General features: G+C 45.1%; 1 protein-coding gene across 3 annotated transcripts in view; it reads left to right on the top strand.

The window, feature by feature from the left end:
* The window catches only part of COQ8A (coenzyme Q8A), a 330,849-nt gene that overhangs the window by 232,573 nt on the left and 76,238 nt on the right, over window positions 1-22,038 (top strand). For all 3 annotated transcript variants that reach the window (XM_085613033.1, XM_085613034.1, XM_085613035.1), the window contains 2 exons: window positions 5,373-5,466; window positions 13,323-13,464. In XM_085613033.1, the coding sequence (XP_085469159.1) occupies window positions 5,373-5,466; window positions 13,323-13,464 (236 nt within the window). The remainder of the gene's footprint in view (window positions 1-5,372; window positions 5,467-13,322; window positions 13,465-22,038) is intronic.

The raw sequence follows: 22,038 nt of genomic DNA, 5'->3' as shown, positions 1-22,038 counted from the left end.
GAGGGGCAAGGGGAGTTCATGGTGGAGGGATCCTGCTATGGATATACACACACAGTTGCAAAACTTGCGTGTGTGTGTGTGTGTATACCAATGGTCGAAGTGGGCAGGATCGGCAGGGCACGGCGTGCCCCTACTTCTCTAATTTCATAGAGCCCGTTCCCCTACTTTCTTATTTCAAACATGCCTCCCGGACGGCAGAAATCGCTAAGGCCGATAGATAAAGCTCGGATTTTGGGGACGGGCGGAAGGGGCAGATAAGGAAAAGGACTGTCTTTTTCTTCGTGCCTGGAGAAGACGAGGACAGTGTCCAGTTCTCCTGCTGCTGGCAACAGCCCCCCCCTCTTGCTTCCCCCTCTTCCCTCTCTCGTTCCTCCTCATTTAGTGAAAACCGACACTTCAAGAAATTCTGATTACCTTCTCTTTCCTCCTTTCGTTTATTTGCTCACCTGTGAAATGGATCCAAAAAATATTTTTTTTTTTTTACTGGAAATGCCTTTTTGTGACATTTTTCAATTTCTAAGTGCAGCCTCGTGCTGGAGAGAAATAAAACATTCAAAATATGAAAAATAACTAACTAAAGCAAGACCGAGTGGTTGCAAGGTGGCGAGATTGATTTATTCACACCTAAACACATTAGCGCCTCTTTACAGTGTTTTCCAGTGAAGCCCTACTTTTTTTTTATTCATCACTCTTTGAACATCATTGTTTTCCCTGGGCTGGAAATTGCACTATTCCTGGAGGTACTGAAATACCTGCTTGATGGGTGAATTGGAAAACAAAGGGCCAGATGTGCGACCATTTGAAATTGCCACGCGCAAATTGCGCTCGATTAGCGAGTCGCAATTTCGCAATGTCTGAGACACTGATTGTGAATCCCAATGGGGTCGCAAAATAAATATTACTGAGGCACTCGCAGTTTGCATACCCATTGGGAATGGCTGGCCCTCACAGGGATGGTTGCCTGCTGGGCTCAGCAGACCTCCATGTCTGGGACTGCTGCCATAAAGGAAAACTGTACATATTTAAAACAAGCATTGGCATAGCCAATAGGTCTCGCCTTTGGGACCTTATAAGTGTTTAGCCATGCAACAGTTGCATAACTAAATACTTATAAGGTCCCTAAAGCGAGACCTATTGGCTATGCCAAGAGGCCGTGTGGCCGTGAAAGTGATCGCGATCAAAACTCAAATCGGCCGTGCGGCCGCGAAAGTGAAAGTAATCGCGCTCAAGCGCGGCGCCCGCGCACATGCACTGTAGCTCTAGGCTGGCCTGGTAGCACTTTTTGGAGCCCTCTCAATAAGTCTCGCCAGACCAGCGCATGCGCTGGGTCAGGCGAGACCTAAGGACAGGTAGTGGTCCCTGGGAACTCTGTCTGCCCCTAAAAAATATTTTCCCCTGCATTTGCAAGGGGGACGGTGTCCCCTGGGGACCCCTTCCCTTTTGCCATTGCATTACCACCCTCTTGAAGAGGGCGGTAAATTGCGAGTGTTATGCAACCGCAATTGCGGTCGCAAAACATTCATACATGGTCGCTATTAGGAACGGAACACACCTTCCTAATAGCGAGTCACAAAACACTATTTTGTGAGAAGCAAATTATTTGCGACGCGCAAAATAGTGTTATTACATGGCCCAGGGGAAAATTTCATGCGCAAATGGTTGGCAAACCCGTTTGCGCATGGAATTTTCCATCGTACATCTGGCACCAAAATGTGTACAGCGGCTGTGTGTTCACGAATGTGGTCTTTTTAAACCATACTGCTTACGTTTTGTAAGGGTATAAGCAATGGGAATTGAAACGGGTCCCTTCTTGGCCCTGCGGTCATGGCCTTAACTTTTCAAGCAAAGGCACTCGCTAATTTCTGACTGAGTGTAAAAGGAAAAAGATAACCATGTTGTTCCTGCTTACATTTCACATTCTTTACTTAATCTTGCATTCCCTATGAGTGTTTGCTTTTTATAGGATGTTTTAAAAAATAAATGTAGGTAGCATATTGCTCTTGTCTAGTGCGTAATTTGAATTGAGTCACATCCAGGTGTTTACAGCGGGTCCGTGCAGTGCAAGTTCCTCTCAGTGGGGCGGTATGGTAGTGGGGGAGAGGATGTGACACTATGGTCAGAGCTGCTGAATTTGGAACTGGGAACCAGGTTCAGCCTTCATGACCAGTCCACCAGACCACTCCCCCAGAGGGAGCATATTCCGGTGCTAAACCTTAGAAGGCCCCACAAGATCTCAAAAGCCCTGGTGTATTAGCACCAGCAGGTGGACCCTAACCGTGGCAAGTGTGGGTTAACTTTGAAGGCCTGTCCGCCACAATTCATTCTGAAGTTCACCTCCAGTCTTGCTGGCAGGCCTATTGAGCAGCACACCATAAAGTGACAGAGATTCTGTCACTGAGGTCACAGAACCCGTGAGCAGGGTGGCTTTAGGGCAGTGCGACTGCACCAGGCGTTGACCAGCCGCGGTTCGTGCAGGTAACAGCGGTGGGGCAGAGGGGCCGGGTAAGGGGTGATTTCGAGGGACGATGCAGACGGAAAATTAAATAAAGTTAATTTTCCCTCAGCATTGTCCCTCGAAACCCCCCCCCCCCCCCTTACCCGGCCCCACTGCTCAAACGTTGTTACCTGCATGAACCACAGATGGGGCTGACTTCAGGTGAGGGTGTCGTGCTTGCAAGTATAATATGGTTTTAAAAGCACTTGCTGACTCCTTCCTAGACTCCAACAATTTTCGGCAATAATAAAAATGTCATGATAACTCCAGTGATTAATGTTCTTAGTAGAGAGAGATGGTGTTTTGTCTAGGGGACATTTTGACTCCTGGAAAGGAAGCGCAGAGGGTTAAGGTGCCTGCTGCTAAGAACATGTACCATGCAGGTCACAAAGTGCACATAATGTAAATGGGTCAGTGGGTTACTGCTTTTGTCACAGAGACCCTATTGTTACTTGCAGTTTATAAGTTAAAATCCTAACATAGAACAGTGAGCTAGTAACTGTCATGTAAGAGCTACATACAAACTGCAAGGTATAAATTGGAGCATTATGTTTTTCCCCAGTCTTTAATTATCCTAATGTTGCAAAAAAAGGTTCATTTGGGTAGAAATCAATTCTTATTATTAAAGAGAACCCCCAACCATGGTATTCCGTTTTAAATTCTGAGTTTGTGTTTCTCCAGACCAATCACTATTAAACTATGCTGCCTACTAGTATGGTTGTCATGTGACTCCTACACCTTGTAGTCCTTTGTCTTCTGTAACATTTCCTATACAGTGATTTACAAACGTATGATTGATTGTCTCTGTGTAATATGGGTGATGTAAAGTGCTTTGACACCCTACACTGGTATTAGTGGTGCTGTACATTTTCTCATTCTTTATTATTTTGACTTTTTTACATATGCCAACAGTCTAGGCAAAGATTTTTCGTTATTAGTACCAGTGAAACATAAAACTGCAGCAGCAAGAAAGGTGACCAGTCAACCTTTGCAAAGGGCCCTCTGCTTCATAGCAGCACAAGTCACATTTTTTTTAAACTTTTGATCCGTTTGAGCTATAAACAATTTATTAGTTAAAATCGGCAGATGTATTAATTATGCAGCAGATTATGTATTATGTGGCAAATATGGCAGAACCATAATTATGTGGAAAACATTTGCAAACTAGGATATTTTGCCATTCATGTTTGAACTGCTCTTGTGGAAAAAGGGGGGCAAAGTGCTGATGACCGAAACTCCATGGCTGGGAGATAAATGGCTTGCGATTCCACTTTTAAGGATATTCGGGACATTCTGTGATTGGAAACGTATCCCTCTTTGTGAATGTATTTTAATGTCAATAACTCATATTAAACCTTAAATAAACATATGCATCCATTTGTTAAATTAAATAACGTAATAAGCTGTAACCGGTTAGTGAACTGGGAAACAAATACTAAAAATTGAGATATTTTGCTCTTTCTGCCACACCTCTGACTCCGCCCACTGACCCAATCCACGGGTTATTCCAGCCCTCTTGATTCTCCGCCCACAGTCCCCCAACCCCCCTACTCCTACGCCCCCCCCCCCACCTCCCGACCACTGGTATATAAACATTAAAAGCCGTTTGTGTGTGTGTATATTTCTATATGTGACTATGCAAAAAACGGGGCAGACCAGATATTAAAGACTAGAGGCTTTAGTCCTACTTTTATGGCTGGCCTGTCCTAGTTTTTGCTTCTCAAAATCTGGTCACCGTATCCTTGCGTATCGTACGGCCTGTAGGGAGTAACCGCGCAGCCGATCGCCACCTCCCCACTACTGCCGGTGTACTGTACCCTGGGTGGGCGGCTGCATACTCCGGTGGCTCAGGATTATGACCATGGGCCCGAGGGCTGCGCTGGAGCTTCAGCATGGAACATCCGCTCTCAGCGCCATCTTGGCCCCGTCCCTTATTTTCCACATTTTACCAGATTTTTTTATACTGCTACCCACATATTCTAAATGACCCCCAAAGTAGTACGTCTTTCAATGATAAAACACACCAAATGCTAGTGCATGACTATTGACATTTTTCGTGATAATCCATTTAGGTTAATTTACCCTTTTAGATCTGGCTATATACATAAAGTGGGCTTTGCCAGGTCTCCACTCAGAGGACTATTTCACTCTCACCATGTGCTATCAACGTGATGATGTATCCTTCCAATAAGTTATTCCATAAGAATGCACAAGGGATTATTCTAACTCTGAAAAATAAACTCCACTCCTAAACACGTTCTAAACGAAAGCAATATTTTTGTCAGTTCTTACCTGCATTGGCAAAGCCAGTGTGGCAGGCTTTAATGTGATAAACATTTGTGCATACAGTGCATGCAAACACCACGTGTGAATGCCCGTGTTTACATTTGTTGGTACATGAAAGCCAGACCTTTTGGATTCTCTGAACTTGTCTTCATACCGCCAAAGGGGCTGCAGAGCCAAGCATAGTCTTACCATGTGCTTTTCCCGCCTCCCTCGCCGCAGGATTGGTGGGCATTGCAGAGGATGATGCCAAAAGCTAATTGGCTGGATAATAATTTAGCTAAGTTCTGGCCGGAAGCTGTACCCCAGACTTCTCTGTCCCCAGGTTTTCCGACTGTGACATTTATAGGCTGCATAGTTTTATTTTCTTTCTTTTTGCAAAGTTTTATCATTGTTGTTCATTGCCTATGGTAGTTTCCAATCGACATTTGAGAGGGTTTAATGGTGTGTTCTTGCACCGCACAGCTCGGCTCGGTGCAGTGTGTACCCGGCAGCTGAGGGTTGTTTTTATCTAATGAACATTGGACAAGGCGTTCTTTCGGTTTTGCAAACGCGACCTATTTCCTCAGGGCTTCCTTCTGCTTTTCTATTGCAGGCCTCTTCCCCGAACACTTGATTGACGTCCTCAGCCGGGAGCTGGCCCTGGAGTGCGATTACAAAAGAGAAGCTGCCTGCGCCAAGCAGTTCAAGTAGGTCAAAGTGGATTTACTGCTCCGACTTCCTTTGTCAGTAGGGATTTGTGGTTCGATCCCAGAGGGAAACCTCTCCACGGGCACTGATTGGGCCTTTGGGGTGACCTGCTTCGATGCTTGGAGTTGGGCCAAAGAAATCTAAACAGTCAAGCGTTTCTACTGTGCTGGCTTCAGTGCGAGAGCTGTGTGCTGCTTGGTGCAGAGCCGATAGTACTGACTGCAGAGCCGAGCTGTGTGCTGCTTAGTGCAGAGCCGATAGTACTGACCGCAGAGCTGTGTGCTGCTTGGTGCAGAGCCGATAGTACTGACTGCAGAGCTGTGTGCTGCTTGGTGCAGAGCCGATAGTACTGAATGCAGAGCTGTGTGCTGCTTGGTGCAGAGCCGATAGTACTGAATGCAGAGCTGTGTGCTGCTTGGTGCAGAACCGATAGTACTGACCGCAGAGCTGTGTGCTGCTTGGTGCAGAGCCGATAGTACTGACTGCAGAGCCGAGCTGTGTGCTGCTTAGTGCAGAGCCGATAGTACTGACCGCCGAGCTGTGTGCTGCTTGGTGCAGAGCCGATAGTACTGACTGCAGAGCTGTGTGCTGCTTGGTGCAGAGCCGATAGTACTGACTGCAGAGCTGTGTGCTGCTTGGTGCAGAGCCGATAGTACTGACCGCAGAGCTGTGTGCTGCTTGGTGCAGAGCCGATAGTACTGACTGCAGAGCCGAGCTGTGTGCTGCTTAGTGCAGAGCCGATAGTACTGACCGCCGAGCTGTGTGCTGCTTGGTGCAGAGCCGATAGTACTGACTGCAGAGCTGTGTGCTGCTTGGTGCAGAGCCGATAGTACTGAATGCAGAGCTGTGTGCTGCTTGGTGCAGAACCGATAGTACTGAATGCAGAGCTGTGTGCTGCTTGGTGCAGAGCCGATAGTACTGACCGCAGAGCTGTGTGCTGCTTGGTGCAGAGCCGATAGTACTGACTGCAGAGCCGAGCTGTGTGCTGCTTAGTGCAGAGCCGATAGTACTGACCGCCGAGCTGTGTGCTGCTTGGTGCAGAGCCGATAGTACTGACTGCAGAGCTGTGTGCTGCTTGGTGCAGAGCCGATAGTACTGAATGCAGAGCTGTGTGCTGCTTGGTGCAGAGCCGATAGTACTGAATGCAGAGCTGTGTGCTGCTTGGTGCAGAACCGATAGTACTGACTGCAGAGCTGTGTGCTGCTTAGTGCAGAGCCGATAGTACTGACTGCAGAGCTGTATGCTGCTTGGTGCAGAGCCGATAGTACTGAATGCAGAGCTGTGTGCTGCTTGGTGCAGAACCGATAGTACTGACTGCAGAGCTGTGTGCTGCTTAGTGCAGAGCCGATAGTACTGACTGCAGAGCTGTATGCTGCTTGGTGCAGAGCCGATAGTACTGACCGCAGAGCTGTGTGCTGCTTGGTGCAGAGCCGATAGTACTGACTGCAGAGCTGTCTGCTGCTTGGTGCAGAGTCGATATTACTGACTGCAGAGCTGTGTGCTGCTTGTTGCAGAGCCGATAGTACTGACTGCAGAGCTGTGTGCTGCTTGTTGCAGAGCCGATAGTACTGACTGCAGAGCCGAGCTGTGTGCTGCTTAGTGCAGAGCCGATAGTACTGACCACAGAGCTGTGTGCTGCTTGGTGCAGAGCCGATAGTACTGACTGCAGAGCTGTATGCTGCTTGGTGCAGAAGCGATCGTACTGACTGCAGAGCTGTATGCTGCTTGGTGCAGAGCCGATAGTACTGACTGCAGAGCTGTCTGGTGCAGAGTCGATATTACTGACTGCAGAGCTGTGTGCTGCTTGTTGCAGAGCTGATAGTACTGACTGCAGAGCTGTGTGCTGCTTGGTGCAGAGCCGATAGTACTGACTGCAGAGCTGTGTGCTGCTTGGTGCAGAGCCGATAGTACTGACCGCAGAGCTGTGTGCTGCTTGGTGCAGAGCCGATAGTACTGACCGCAGAGCTGTGTGCTGCTTGGTGCAGGAGCGATAGTACTGACCGCAGAGCTGTGTGCTGCTTGGTGCAGAAACGATAGTACTGACTGCAGAGCTGTGTGCTGCTTGGTGCAGAAACGATAGTACTGACTGCAGAGCTGTGTGCTGCTTGGTGCAGAGCCAATAGTACTGACTGCAGAGCTGTGTGCTGCTTGGTGCAGAATCGATCGTACGGACTGCAGAGTTGTGTGCTGCTTGGTGCAGAGCCGATAGACTGCAGAGTTGTGTGCTGCTTGGTGCAGAGCCGATAGTACTGACTGCAGAGCTGTGTGCTGCTTGGTGCAGAAGCGATAGTATTGACCGCAGAGCTGTGCTACATGAGCATTTAGGACTGATAGGGCTGCGTGGGATACTTATCCATTCAGAAGTAATGGTACTGGATGCGCGGCTGTGATACCGGTACTGAGTGCGCGGCTGTGATACCGGTACTGAGTGCGCGGCTCTGGTACTTGGCCATGCAGAACTGATGGTATTGACTGCACGGCTGTAATATCCGGCCATGAATAACTGATAGTACTGCATGCAGGACTGTGATACCTTACCATGCAGACCAGTGGTACTGAATGCACAGCTCTGATACCTGTACACGCAGACAAATTGTATTGAATGCATTGCGGTGATACCTGACCATGAAGAACTGAATGCACGCCTGTAATACAGGGGAATGAAGAACTGACGGTATTGAATGCAGAGCTGTACTACATGAGTATTTAGGAACGATAGGGCTAAGTGCACAACTGTGTTACTTGCTATGCAGCACTAATGGTAAAGAATGCCCGGCTGCGATACCTGAGCATGCAGAACTAGTGGTACAGAATGCACGGCAGTGATACCTGACCATGTAGAACGGATAGTACTGAATGCACGCCTGTAATATATGGACATAGTGCTCAGTGCACAACTGTTACTTGGTCATGCAGAACTAATAGAACTGAATGCACTGCCTTGATACTAGTACTGAATGCACTTTGGTTCGGAACCAGTTGACTGTTGTACGGGGCACGGTAGGACTAACGCGGGCACTCTATCTTGATGCAAGTGTTCCTATAGGAGGCGTCCACCCCAAACAGAAAATGAGGCAATTGCCTTTGTACATTAGGTTTTTGTGCCTAATGCTATTCTAAAGGAGAGGTAGGTCCTCTCTTAATACATTCTTTGGTACTCTACAGTATTTGTTTATTGGTGAGGAAACTTACACCAGGCCCTGATGAATGCCCGAGACCGCCCGGCTCAAATATAAGGGCAGAAACATGTTGGCAAGTTCAGTCAGTCACACGTAATGGTCATAGTAACCATGTAAGTCCTCTGACAACACCTTATGTTTTTTTTAAATAAGCCTAGGATTCCAACTTATTAAAGGTTACTTCGTGAGCTGGATCCAAGTTTTATCTAGAAAAAAATAAGTAATTTCTAAGAACTCCCTCAGGCCAGCCCCACTCTGAGTTCGAGTTCGCCCTGGTCGTACCATCACTAGGGTGGGCCGAGGAGGCAAACGAAGCATGTCACATTACCTGAGTGAGCCCACCTCGTCCAATTCATGGAATTGCCTTGTGTTACCTGGAGGGAGTGTAGCAATAGGCGGTAAGACTGACATTAGCTATAGGTGTGCCAAGAAAAGTGTTCCACGCACCAATAGAGGTGTCACGCTACCTTTTTGTGTTTTGATGGTTTCTCTGAGGCAGGCGTGAACCCGATAGTGCCTTTTTCTTTCTCTGTATCTTATATGGTGGTAGTGTTACTTGGCCATGCAGAAATAATGGCACTGAATGCTTGGCTGTAATACCGGACCATGCAGAACTAATGGTACAGAATGTACTGCGGTGATATCTTACCATGCAGAACTGATAATACTGAATGCACACCTCTGATTCATGGGCATGTAGATTTGATAGTACTGAATGCACGGCTGTTATTTCTGGCCAGGGATAACTAATAATGCTGAATGCGTGGCTGATACAAGGTCATGTAGAACTAATGGTACTGAATGCAGAGCAGTGCTACATGGGATTGTAAAACAAATGGAATTGAATGCGCAGCTGTGATACTTGGCTGTGCATAGATAATGGTCCTGGATGCACAGCTCTGCTGCTTGAGCATGTCAAACTAATAGTAAATGCACAGCTGGGATGCCTGTTAGATCTGAACTATTGGCCCCAATGCTTGGCTCCGAGACATGCAGAAGAGATGGTCTTCAGTGCATAGTGGTGATAGGGCATGAACAACTGATGGCACTGAACACAGCTGTGATAAATGAGCATGCACAAGTAGCAGTACTGAATGCAGAAATTATAGTACTGAATACATGGTTGTGATGCGTAAGTATGCAGAACTAATAGTGCTGAATAAATGGCTGTGGTACATGGAGAACTTGTGTTTCTAAATGCAGAAATGATGAAATACATGTTATTTCAGAACTGATAGTACTGTATGCTTCTCTCGAATACATGGACATTCAGAAGTGAATACACAACTATGATATATGGCTGTGCAGAACTGATACTACTAAATGCACGGCTGTAATACATGGGTTTGTAGTATTGATGGTACTGATTGCACTGCTGTAATACACGTGCATTGAGAACGAATGGTGCTGAATACACTGTTGTTAATCTTTGGCTTTTAGAAGTCAGAGCACTAAATATAAGTCTGTCAAACACGGTTGTGCCGAACTGTAAGTAGTGAATGCTCTGCTGTTGTTGTATTCCCACAAGCTGGTGTTGTTACCATTGCCACATGGGACATACTCTCACATAACTTAACCAGAAGCAAAAAACAAGTTTTGCAATGCAGATTTAGACAATGTTAAGGGCAGTTGGATGTGTCACTGTGTTTGAATGTATAAAAATAAGTTCTCTTGTTGTTGTTTATCCGCCAATTCTTTCCACCAACCTTACCACTCACAGGGCATTGTTGATTTCAGTCCTCTGGTCCTCAAATGTGTCCTGCATTATCATCCTTAGTATGACTGGTACTCTGTCCAGTGTCATTGCCTTTACCTAATCCTTGATCTGGACTAATGTGTGTTTCTCTCAGGCATACTTTTCAGACACAAACGGAGGTGGAAATGCCAAATTGCGAATGCACATCTAGATCATATAATAACCGGAAAGATGAAATCAATCCATTTAGTATAATGTGGTGCTCTCCAAGCAACAAGTCTTCTTCCACCAAGAGAGACCAACCGCTCCACAGGCAGATGCCTCCGTGGAGTATACAAATGAATTGCATAATTGGAAACCAGTATAGACACACGAGTTCCGAGTGCCCGTATGTAGATGACCTGTAAACTACCCGTCATCCGTTGCTTCTCTATCAAACGTTGGATCAGCATACAAACGAAATTATTCCTGGTCACCAACCTTTGTTCCCACACCGAATGCCTGCAAATATAGTTAGTGCAGTATGTGCAAGCACGTGGACATGGAGTACTATCTGAGGTTCCAATAAACCTAAAAAAGATTGTACCTATAGGGATCCTCAATGTAATGCGGGTGTCCGTTTGATAGCGAAGTTTGTCCAAAAAGAGTGTCCTAAGCACCTAAGGAGCGGTGCTACCCAAGTCTTTCTTGTGATTGATGAAGATAGAAACCGGTAAGTTTCCCGAGTACAGAAATAGGACCGTACGAACCACCGTATAGTTAGCGTGGACCCCTAGTACTAGGGCCCTGATACGCCCAGAAGCTCTAGAGCTCTCCTTCCTGCTGGACGTATCAGGGCCCTTGTACTAGTGGTCCACGCTAACTATAAGGTGGTTCGTACGGTCCTTCTATTTCTGTAGTCAGGACTCTTACCGGTTTCTATCTTCATCAATCGCAAGAAAGACTTGGGTAACTGCTCCTTAGGTGCTTAGGATACACTTTTTGGACAAACTTCGCTATCAAACAGACACCCACATTACAATGAAAATCCCTATAGGTGCAATCTTTTTTAGGTTTATTGGAACCTCAGACGGTACTCCATATCCACGTTCTTGCACATACTGCACTAACTATATTTGCAGGCATTCGTGTGGGAACAAAGGTTGGTGACTTGGACTAATTTAATTTGTATGCTGATCCAATGTTTGATAGAGAAGCAACAGATGACGGGTCGTTTACAGGTCATCTACATACAGGCCCTCAGAACTTGTGTGTCTATACTGGTTTCCAGGACTCCATACTCTGGGGGTGTCTACTTTCTCTGCCTATCTTAATTAGCCTTGAAAAAGTCCTTTGGACGAAACACGTGTCGGCTGCCATTGCTTGCTTTTGTACATGAACCATTGAGAAGAATAGAGAGAAAGAAATACCTAAATGGACTTCCTTTGATTACTGCATGGGTTAATGCCCACTTTACAGTGTGGACTTATAATTTAGTGTGCCTCTGCAATTGTGCAATTCATTTGTACTTTTCAGAAACGTTAATAGAATATTGATTTGGAGCTCTACCCCTCAACTCCAGTTTGCAGTCTTGATTATACAGCAATTTGTGTGCCATTGGATAATGTATACAAATAAACTTTGTTTGGAAGCAAACTAAGACCACACCATAATCCTTTGCCCCATGAAATTTCTACACTACTGAAAAATATCTGCCAGGATTTATGGCCCAAATAGTTTCGGATTAGCCAAGTGTATAGCTTTGTGGCCGAGTGGGTTGGTACCAGCATGACTATTAAACTTTCAGTGGTGGCTAATGAGGGGATCGCTGAAATTCCTCTGGCTTCAGCATTGAAGAACACTGGTCCTCTATGTAGCAACAATCTTGTAACTGTTTACCATGACGTAGAAAACACAAATATGGTCTACGAAAATAAATCTCCTGGTGTAGAATTCAAGTGACTATCCTCAGAAGGCATCCTGGTGTACAAAGCTTCGTGGAGACGCTTCTTTAAAGAGAACTCAAAAACAGAATATAAATGTGAACTGCTCTGTGGAGCACGAGACCTGGCTAACCGTTACAAGAGAGACGGTAGTGCGAACCATGCACAGTACTCGGATGAAGTCTTTTCTGTTGTTGCACAATGTTCCCCTTCTGTAAAGATTTAGTCGTAGAAGAGTTCATCTTCCATAAAGATAGTTGGAATGATATCAAGGGCTATCTTTACCTTGATACTGTCTACCTGAACAAGTTGCTCTTAATCATTTTATTACATGTACTTGGAATTTCAAGGGTTCATCAGCTATCAAGAAATTAATTTACAGAATTTCAGAGGTACTGGCAAAGGCCAATAGTGACTTTCCAGAAATCATCATTTTTTTACTACCAGAAGGGTTGACTCTTCCAAAAAGTAAAAGTAAAGAACAGCAATGACCATAGTCAGATCCAGTGAAATCTATTTGCATATGAAACTTTATTGAAGTTATTTGTACTGCCTAAGCCTTTCCATATGTTCATTGAGAGCATAAACAGAGCATAAATAAAATGTGTTCCCTCCAGTAGAACTTCCCTGAACCCTCTGTAATTTTCTAATGAAGTACCCAAGTAAAGTGGCACTTACGAGGAGGGTTTTGATAGTTTGTAACGTCATAAGGGTACTTGACGTTTGTGTATGTATTCCATGGTTCTCCACTGCCACTAAAAGATTGTTCTGCCAAATGTATAAAACTCCAGAAAATAAGTGCTGGAGAACCATTGTCCCAGGGAAACACCCATCTTTTGTGCACTCTTAAATAATGTACTAACCTGATTAGATGAGTATGCTATGTTTGAAAGAATTGTTGAGTAGATGGACAAGTTCTTGTTTGTAACATATCTTTGTTGGCAACCAATCTATCTTTATTTTAGGTATTTTCATTAAAATTGGTTTGATTTCCAAAGAAACTTCACTTGTGCTGCAGTTCATTATTTACAGTTACATTTTTTCCTTTTTCTCTTCAGGGAGTTACTAAAGGATCATCCCTTCTTTTACGTACCTGCTGTAGTCGATGAACTCTGCAGTCAACATGTCCTTACAACAGAGCTAGTGTCTGGTTTTCCATTGGACCAAGCAGAAGGGCTGAGCCAAGAAATCCGAAATGAGGTAATACATAGTTCATTTGATGCCTATGTTATGCTGGTGCAAAAAAGAAAAATACCATATACCATGAACGTCCTCGTAAGGTTGTTGTAACAAGGGGGGGGGGGGGTTTTGGCGTAGCTGGAATTGTTGCTGTGAAAAAACTGATGAGTTATTTATTTTATCATTATCTACCAGCCTTTGTCAAAGACCTTGCCGTTAAACCGTGAAGAAAGATGTGAAATAAACACAAGTTGTATTCACTGATGTAAGCACTTTTGCAGAGTTTGTGCAGGCTCACTTATTCGGGCGTAAGGCCCATTTGTCTGTCAGTGCTGTGAAATAAAGGGGGAAAACATAGTCCAGCAACCCCTTAACCTGGTCCTGGGGGAGGGAGTTTGGTATTGTGCCGAGCGTGCAACTTTGGTGAAAGTGGGGCATGTATGTGGGGTAGAAGTAACTCTTTCCTCACCTTAATACTCAATACAAATTTATACATATGAGGATAAGTATTAAATATGGCTTAACAAGTAATTGTATCACTTTAATTTATCAAAGATATCCTCTCCATGGCTCTGGATATGGTACTTCGAAGCAGAACCTTATCCTTACAAGTGCACAGTTGGAATTCACAATTGTCTTGCAAATTTGTTAAAAGCCTTACTCTCCCACATTTGAGGGGGACACACATGAAGTTTCACTGATAGCACACAAAAGTTAGGAGGGTGGCTATTGATCTGAGATACATTCGCCATGGCATTTAAGGGTCATGGCCAGATCCATGAACCTTTGTTACATCCATAGGCAATCGCATCTTTCAGTCTGTTTTTCATATTTTCCTCACCTTTCTTCGCCAAAAGGGAAATGTGGATGGAACAATTTATTTTCTTTTTCTGCTTACTTGCCCCTGTTTCTTTAAATGTTTGCACAGGTGGCAGCCAAGACTTTGATGTAGTTTTGTTAAAAGATGTAGAAAGTCACAATCCGGCTAACTTTGAAGGATGGAGAGGGATCACATTAGACCACGCTTGAGGAGTGTCTCCTATTGGTCATTCAAATGACCAGCATCACACTTTCATTGCAGACTTATAAAATTGAGCCTTACACCACTGTAGTTTTCCCCCAAGTGGGAAATGTTACCCATGTTGCGGCATTGACTGTTCTGCACTCCCTACTATTTATATTGTGGAGCACTATTTCTGATCCTAGAAAGGAACATAGTTGGTGTTAAGGCCCAATTTTACCCCGTGGTCCATTCATGGTTAAACACGTTAATCATCAACCTAACTTGGTGTAAAACGTTTAACTTAAATGTTGGGGACACTTGAAGATCTGCCATATAACTTGCCACATGCAACTTTGTTCTCAGCAGTGACTCACTGGAATGCCTCACAACACAATTGACTACAGAAGGGATGTCTGATATAACCATTAGAAGTTAATTCCAAAGATATGTTTAATAACCAGGCTGAAATGTATGCAAAAGTGTTTTGCCAGAAATTTTAAAGAAATGCTTTTCTGAACTGTTACATTGTTGTTTCAAAGAAATTTAGAAGGACAAATTAGGTCTCAACTGAGACGGTAAGAAATTGAATCCACCATTGAAAAGGGACAAAAGATATGAACACACTTGGAATAAGCTGCATGCTTCCCTACATTACCTTTAGACAGGTTGAGCACATGGCTTTGTTTGTGGGAGAAACATTGGCCTATTTAAGAGTTATTTCACAAAATGCTCACATTTGATTCTGTCAAGGATAAACTTTGCGAATAGCATTTTATCAATCTTTGAGCTACATTAAAGTTTGGTTTGATTTAGGCTTAAGCGTTCAAATAATTGTAACGTAACCGTGCCATTGAAAGAAGAATAAACCTAAACATGCAGGAAACATTTGACAATCCACTGAAAGCTACGTGGAGTGCAATTTGTATTTATTTAGAGTAAATACCCAAAACTGTGAACTGTTTTCAATACCATCTGATAGACCTAGTCTAGTACCTGACCGGACAATCGCACCTTCTTTTCTCCTCACTTGTAGAAACATTTGCTTGCTGAAACATTTAAAAAGTCACAGCACTTCTGTTTTTCCTTTTATCCACTTTGAATCCTACTTCTTAAAGATTTTACCATGCGCGTGTTTGAATTCTAGTTTCAGGTTATGATCTCTCCATGGGAAGTCCAAATGATCACTCTAAGATGTGTTGTCTTATCATTCAAGGCCTGGGGGAGTTGGCTTTGATGGGGAGTAGGGGCCGAGGGGGAGTAGGGGCCAGATGACTAGAAACCTAGCATCCATTTCAGGCAAAGGTGAGTGGATTCCACCTTTCCTGATGCCCTCTAGAATTTGAATAGCTAGGTTAACACCTGGGTCAGGTGCAGTTGATTTTCTCCTGTGTTGTTCTAAGCAGCCACACTGTGTCTGCATTTACAGGTTTCTAAATGTTTCGCTGATGGGGTAGAGATTAGCTTTATCCTCCATTTGGTGTTCCTCCATAAATTAAAGTCTCAATGTTGGGTTCGTTTACAGGAGCATCTACGGCCTAGTGTCTCTTTTAAGAAAGTAAAGAGGCAACAATAATTGGGAAAAAGGCCTGTCTCAAATTGCCAGCACATGCAAGGCTGCTTCTGAATGGGATGTGCAGTTAATTGTAAGGCTGAACTTCCAGTTCCCAAAAGCTTTGAACTGAAACGGATGTTGTTGGCCAGCCATTGCTCCCGGAACTGCTCTAGTGAATCCAGGACCACGACCAGCCTTCACGAACAATGCCTCTGCCCGTTAGTCAAACTGTAGGTGTGACCGGAGGTGTAGTGACTCAACCATACCATGTTGCCTGTACCCATAATTGATTAGATGGGAAGTCCTTTACACCATTGTGGCCTTCGGCGATAGATAAATATCAGTCCTACAAGCTTGAACTTCTATTTAGCTCTCTGCTCGTCATTTCTTGCTGGTTGGCCATAGATTTGAAGATTTACATTTGCCATTGCTGGCATCTGTCTTGTGATCCAGCCTAAATGTCCACTAGTTCATCAGTGTCTGTCCCTTCTTGCCCGTTTGAGCTCAGTGCCATCCATCACTAATCCAAATACCATTAGGCAACATCTTGTGTGGCTAGAGGTTGTGGCTCTTTGGAGGAATGCCTTCCTGCTCCTTGGTACAGGATAATTTCCTGTACAAATATTCATTTCTCTGACCCTCTGCCCCCACCCCCCTCTTCAAGCTGGCTGTGCGCACAGTGTGCTAGCCTTGCAGAATAATTATTTTTCGCTGGTAGGCCTCTGAAAACGTGGTTTTCACGCAAACTCTTTGTTTAATAACTGCATCTTTCATCTACCTCATATAAAGAGCTCTCTGGTCTAAGACTAGAACAGAAGATTTTGCAGGGCTAATGCACTTCATTTACTAACTAAAGTTCTTTGGATATGGAACACTAATCTTCATTTTATGTACTTTTCTGCGGTAGTGGAAGTGGCGAGGAAGGTCGCGATCCACTAAGGCAAATTAGAGAAGCTAGTGTCTTTGTATCTGGTACTGTGCCTTTGAGAAGAAAGTTAATGTCTGGGCATTAACAAAAGTTAATGTCCTTGCTTCGCTTATTAAACCACATCAGACGTTTGTCTTGATTTTCCGTACTATGTCCCACCAAAACATCATAGTACCGCACAAATGGTAGCAGTGAGCGGACTAAATGCTGCCAGCACGCCCTATTCTTTTGGTGACGCTGTGCATACCCAGCTTTTTCTACCTGTGCGTTTCCTGTGCTGAGCTCCTTTGTAATGTGCAGTTGTACTGCGTTTTCATAAAATATAAATTTAAACTTTAGTTTAGATTTTAACTTTACTGTTTACATTTTAATGTTCTCATAGCATGTAAAGTAAATCACATTAACAGTATTCAGTTGCATTCTTTTATGGTCCATAGTGACCGAAATAAAGATTTGGAATGAAATCACATTAACATTCCTAAATTAATGTTAAAACATTTTCTCAATTGTTAACTAGGTGTTCTGGTTTGTTGAAGACTAAGTACAAGCTTTTGTTTTCATATGCTGTTTTTATACTGATGTTGGACATATAGAGAAATTGAATAACCATGTTTAGCGTTTATTCCAGTGTGGATCACTTTAAGCCCTGTGCCCACATGGCTAGGGCATAAATCTATGGCAACAAATCTATTCAGTTTCTGCTGCTCAACTCTCTTAAGAGGGTGAACATGTGAACGTCCTTGAAAAGCGTGTGCCAGCTATGCTTGTGTGACAATCTGCAGCTGCTAATTTGGAACAAGAGAACTCATTGCAGCTTCAAGTGCTGCTAGATACCAGATATAGTTCACTGTCCAAGGGCTTAATGTAGGACAAGCAGCTACGAAAACACATGACGTGAACTAAATGAACCATACAAGTCTTATTTATGAAGCTGGTGTTCAAAAGTAAACTGCAATAGAATGGCAAAAAAAACCTTCAATTTATGTTTATATTTCCCCCCCCTCATTGAACTGTTTTCAATACGTTATCTGCCTACATTAGGCACAATGTTGGCAGTAAGAACACTGTTTATTGGCAGCTTAAACAAGCTATTTTCAAAGGTGTATCCCTGATCTAGTGAGCTAAGGCAGAGCAGATTTTGTGAGACTCTTAGCAGTGACAGAGCTAGCTGTCACTGTGCAACAACTTATGAAATTCCACTCCTCTTAGTCATGAGCTGTCCATGTTACAGCACCCAGATTTACTGGGTGAAAGAATGGATTTATATTGACTGGAAAATGTTCCTGGTAAAATCACTTTGGGAACCGGCTGCATCGTAGCCTGGACCAGTTTTCCAGCCCCCGCTCAACTCTCAGCCATGGCACAATGGGACAAGATTAGTCTCCCCACGCCCCTCCCACCACCACTCGCCTACTTGCCCAGCATCAGCCCCCCTGCCACTCTGTTTACAACATTCTTGGATCAAATGATGAATGTGAGCGATAATATATGCACAGAAAAGGGATACTGCGCGTAATTCCTCCTTGAAAATTGGGTCTGTATTGTCATTCTGCATTCCAGGGTGATACACTCGGAATTGCATGATACTGATGGGGTGTTACCATATGCTACCGGTTTTTACGAGTGGGAATTTCCTATGTCCCCAGTACTGTGCCACTCAGTCGGATTATACGGGATTTGGAAGTAAGATGGAAGGTAGTTTCAGGATTGGAATGCCTTGAGTGTCTGTGCACAGCCGCAAACATATCTGTCAAAGGCTATTTACCAACTCCTCTCGAATCTCTTTCCCCATTGGGAAAGGTTGGGAATGTATTCCTGACAAAGCACAAGTAAAGCTTATCATGGTGTGGAAAAAGAGGGTGAAGAGAAAGTGATTTTCAGTTGCTTAGCAGATTTTACATGAGCAAATATACATGTGCATATTTACTCAGGAGACATGGATATTAGAAAAGTTTCCTAGGGGTACAGTTTCCAGGCCTACATTGATTACCTTGTGAATTCCTAAAAGTCGCAAATCTGTAGGTTTACTTGCTCTGCATACTCCTGCCATCTAGTGTTGGGCTCCAACGTGCGCAACTTGTTTTTCTTCGAAGAAGTCTTTCGAGTCACGAGCTATAGGGACTCCTCCTATGAATAGTAATTGCACGGGCATCAGCTTAATTGTTAGATTTTTTTTTTTTATTGCTGCCTGGGTCTGATGTGCCTCCATTGAGCTCCAGGTCGACAACCTGTGGTGTTAGTTGTCTGTGGTTCTCATTTCATCAACTCCCGTTGGCTCAGCCAATCATCGATTGTGGATGATCGTTGCTACCTTTGTCAGACTCGGAAATTGGGTTCTTTTGACGCCCCTCTCAAGGTCCCTGCCCCTATCGGTATCTTATGCTCCGTCTTCCTCTTTAAGAATGCAGACTCCGTAATGGAAAGGACTCAATTCAGTACTGTCCAAACTGTCATTCGAAATACCCCATGACATATCACCAAGTCTGCAACACCTGTCTCTGGAGCATAACGAGGCCTCCTTTTCCCACTGCCTTACCTTCAACTACAAAGACCCTCTGAAACCAGTGATATCGATGGCTCGCTCAACGCACCATGGCACAGCGGCAGGACCACATCCCTGACCTCTTAGGGGACCTCGCCATTGAGGGAGAACCATGGACCTCAGATGAGCCGAGCTCTCACTTGGTGTCCGAGACGGAGGAGCGACCGATTCAGGAGGGACATCCATGAAAAAATTTCAACCGTGAGTACATCACTCCTCCCCTCGCTACCGCCCCAACATTAAACACAGGCCAAACACTGGCCCTGATAAGGTTGGGCATCAAGCAGCAAAGCCAAACGCCATGCTTCCAGTCCGCCACTGCCTGAAGGTCATGGATTTCACCGACAGAAGGCCTTTGATCCAACTCAGCCACTGGTGCCGAAACACCCGGACCAGACCTGGGCTCTGACTCTGCCAACACTTTTGACACCGGTACCAAAAGCACCTGACTCTGAAAACTCGATCGCCGCCAAAAGCTCCTTCGAAGCCCCCGGGCCCAAAACATTCTTTGCCACCCAATGCCCTGTCCTCCACTGTATCTGAGGAACTGGAACAGCCCATTCGTTAGCGCCTACAAGAGGTACTCAACACCCTTCGAAAGCGGATTTTCACCCACCTGTAGACCGGGAGGTTTGTGACCAACCATCTTCAAAGGTCCAGGACACACTCCCTCACAAGAGGAAACTAACCTTCAAGGAGGAGCTTGCATGGGAGCCTACACCTCCAGCCAAGGACCAGAAACACCAGGAAAGGGTCACGAGTCCTCTACAAACTCATCCCTGTCCACTTCTGCCCCTCGTCCATCTCCTCTTCCATTCTGCTGTCCCCCTCCTTCCTCACCACCATCACCAGTGCCATAAATTCTTCTTATTGAAGGGGGAGCTTGTTTCAGAGAGTAAGATCATTTCAAATACCACTGTTGGTGTGCCCTAGAGGCAGCTGATCCAGTGTGGGACATAAATTCAAGTGTCCTTATTGGGTGCTATGTCTGGCTGCTCGTCAGCCGGAGGTTTAACAGCATCTGCTCAACCTGCCCTTCGAATTGGAGCACCTCTTCAGACTGCAGGTTGATCAGATGCTGTACAATATTTATAAAGACAATGATATGGCCAAGGCTTTGCGGTTGTTGTTCTTTTTGTAGATCCCACTTTAAAGGGGGGTGCCAATGCAATCTCCCACAAAGCATCTGCCTCATACCAGAGACCAAAACAAAAATCACGTAGATGGGGCTACTCTGGTGGAGTCAATAGCTGTAACAATTCCAGGAGTAGAGGCAGAGAGGGGTGCGGCTAAGCGAGCCCCCCACCCCCAACAGTGACTCCCTCTTCCTTCCTCACTATCGCGCTACATCTGTCTGGGGAAGACTGCAGGGGTTCTTTCTCGGTGAGACGAAATCACCTTAGATCAGTGGGTTCTCTACAACCTGAGCCAGGGTTACTGCTTAGAATTTCCTGTAACCACACCAAACACTGCTGGCATGCAAACACACATTCTCCCCAGCACATCAGCGGCTCCTTCAGGAGGAACTAGGGGCACTGATTCGCGAAGGGACCGAATAGTCTGTGCCGCAACACCAACGCGGCAAATGGGTGTACTCCCTATACTTCCTCCTTCCCAATAAGGATGGGACACTCAGACCTATACTCTACCTCTAGCTGCTCAACAAATACATCCTGTCAGAGAACTTCCACATGGTCACTATCCAGAATGTCATTCCTCTTCTGCAGCAAGGTGACTTCATGACCGCACTCGACCTGAAGGACGCCTAGTTTCATATCCCAGTCCAGTTTGGACACTGCCGGTACCTACGGTTCGTTGTAAGCGGCCACCATTATCAAATCAAAGTGCTGCACTTCGACGTTGCCACAGACCTCAGGGTGGTCACAAAATGCCTTGCCGTGGTAGCTGCTCATCACAGGAGAGGCGGCCTCAATGTGCTCCCTTTCTTAAACCACTGGCTGATTGAGAGCGCAAACAACAATGCTTGGTGCATAGTCAGACCACCATAAACCTATTGCACAGTCTACAGCTAATCATCAATACCCTCAAGTCCCACCTTTAGCCCCTTCATATACAGCATTTTCCGGGAGTGGTTCTCAACCCAGTCACCAGGAAAACCTTCCCCAGCCAAGCAAGCGCTCCAGTTGTTACTGCCTCTTTTTCAACGAGATCACAGAATGGTCATGCACCTTCTCAGCAGGATATCCTCCTGTATTGCTATAGTTCCGTATGCAAGATTACACATGTGTCCACTACGGGAGTGTCTAGCCACAAAATGGTCACTAGCGGAGGGTCACTGAGAAGATCTAGTGTTGAATTAGGCCAGCACCCATGGCTCTCTGCAGTGGTAGAACAGCAACAATCTGTTGCAGGGCTGGCCCTTTCCCGACCCAGTGCTGCAAGTGACCATCTTGACAGACACTTACCTGACAAGGTAGGGGGTTAGATCAACAGGACTTGGCCATTCGGGGCATGTGGGCACCCCACCAGCTCGGTTTTCATATCAACTTTCTAGAGTTACTGGCTGTGCAGTTGGCTCTCAAAGCTCTCTTCTGCCTCCTACAACACAA

Source organism: Triturus cristatus, chromosome 6, assembly GCF_964204655.1.
Source record: "Triturus cristatus chromosome 6, aTriCri1.1, whole genome shotgun sequence".
Classification (NCBI taxonomy): Eukaryota; Metazoa; Chordata; class Amphibia; order Caudata; family Salamandridae; genus Triturus; species Triturus cristatus.
Note: the sequence above shows the minus strand (reverse complement) of the source record. Positions and strands in the feature narration are given on the sequence as shown.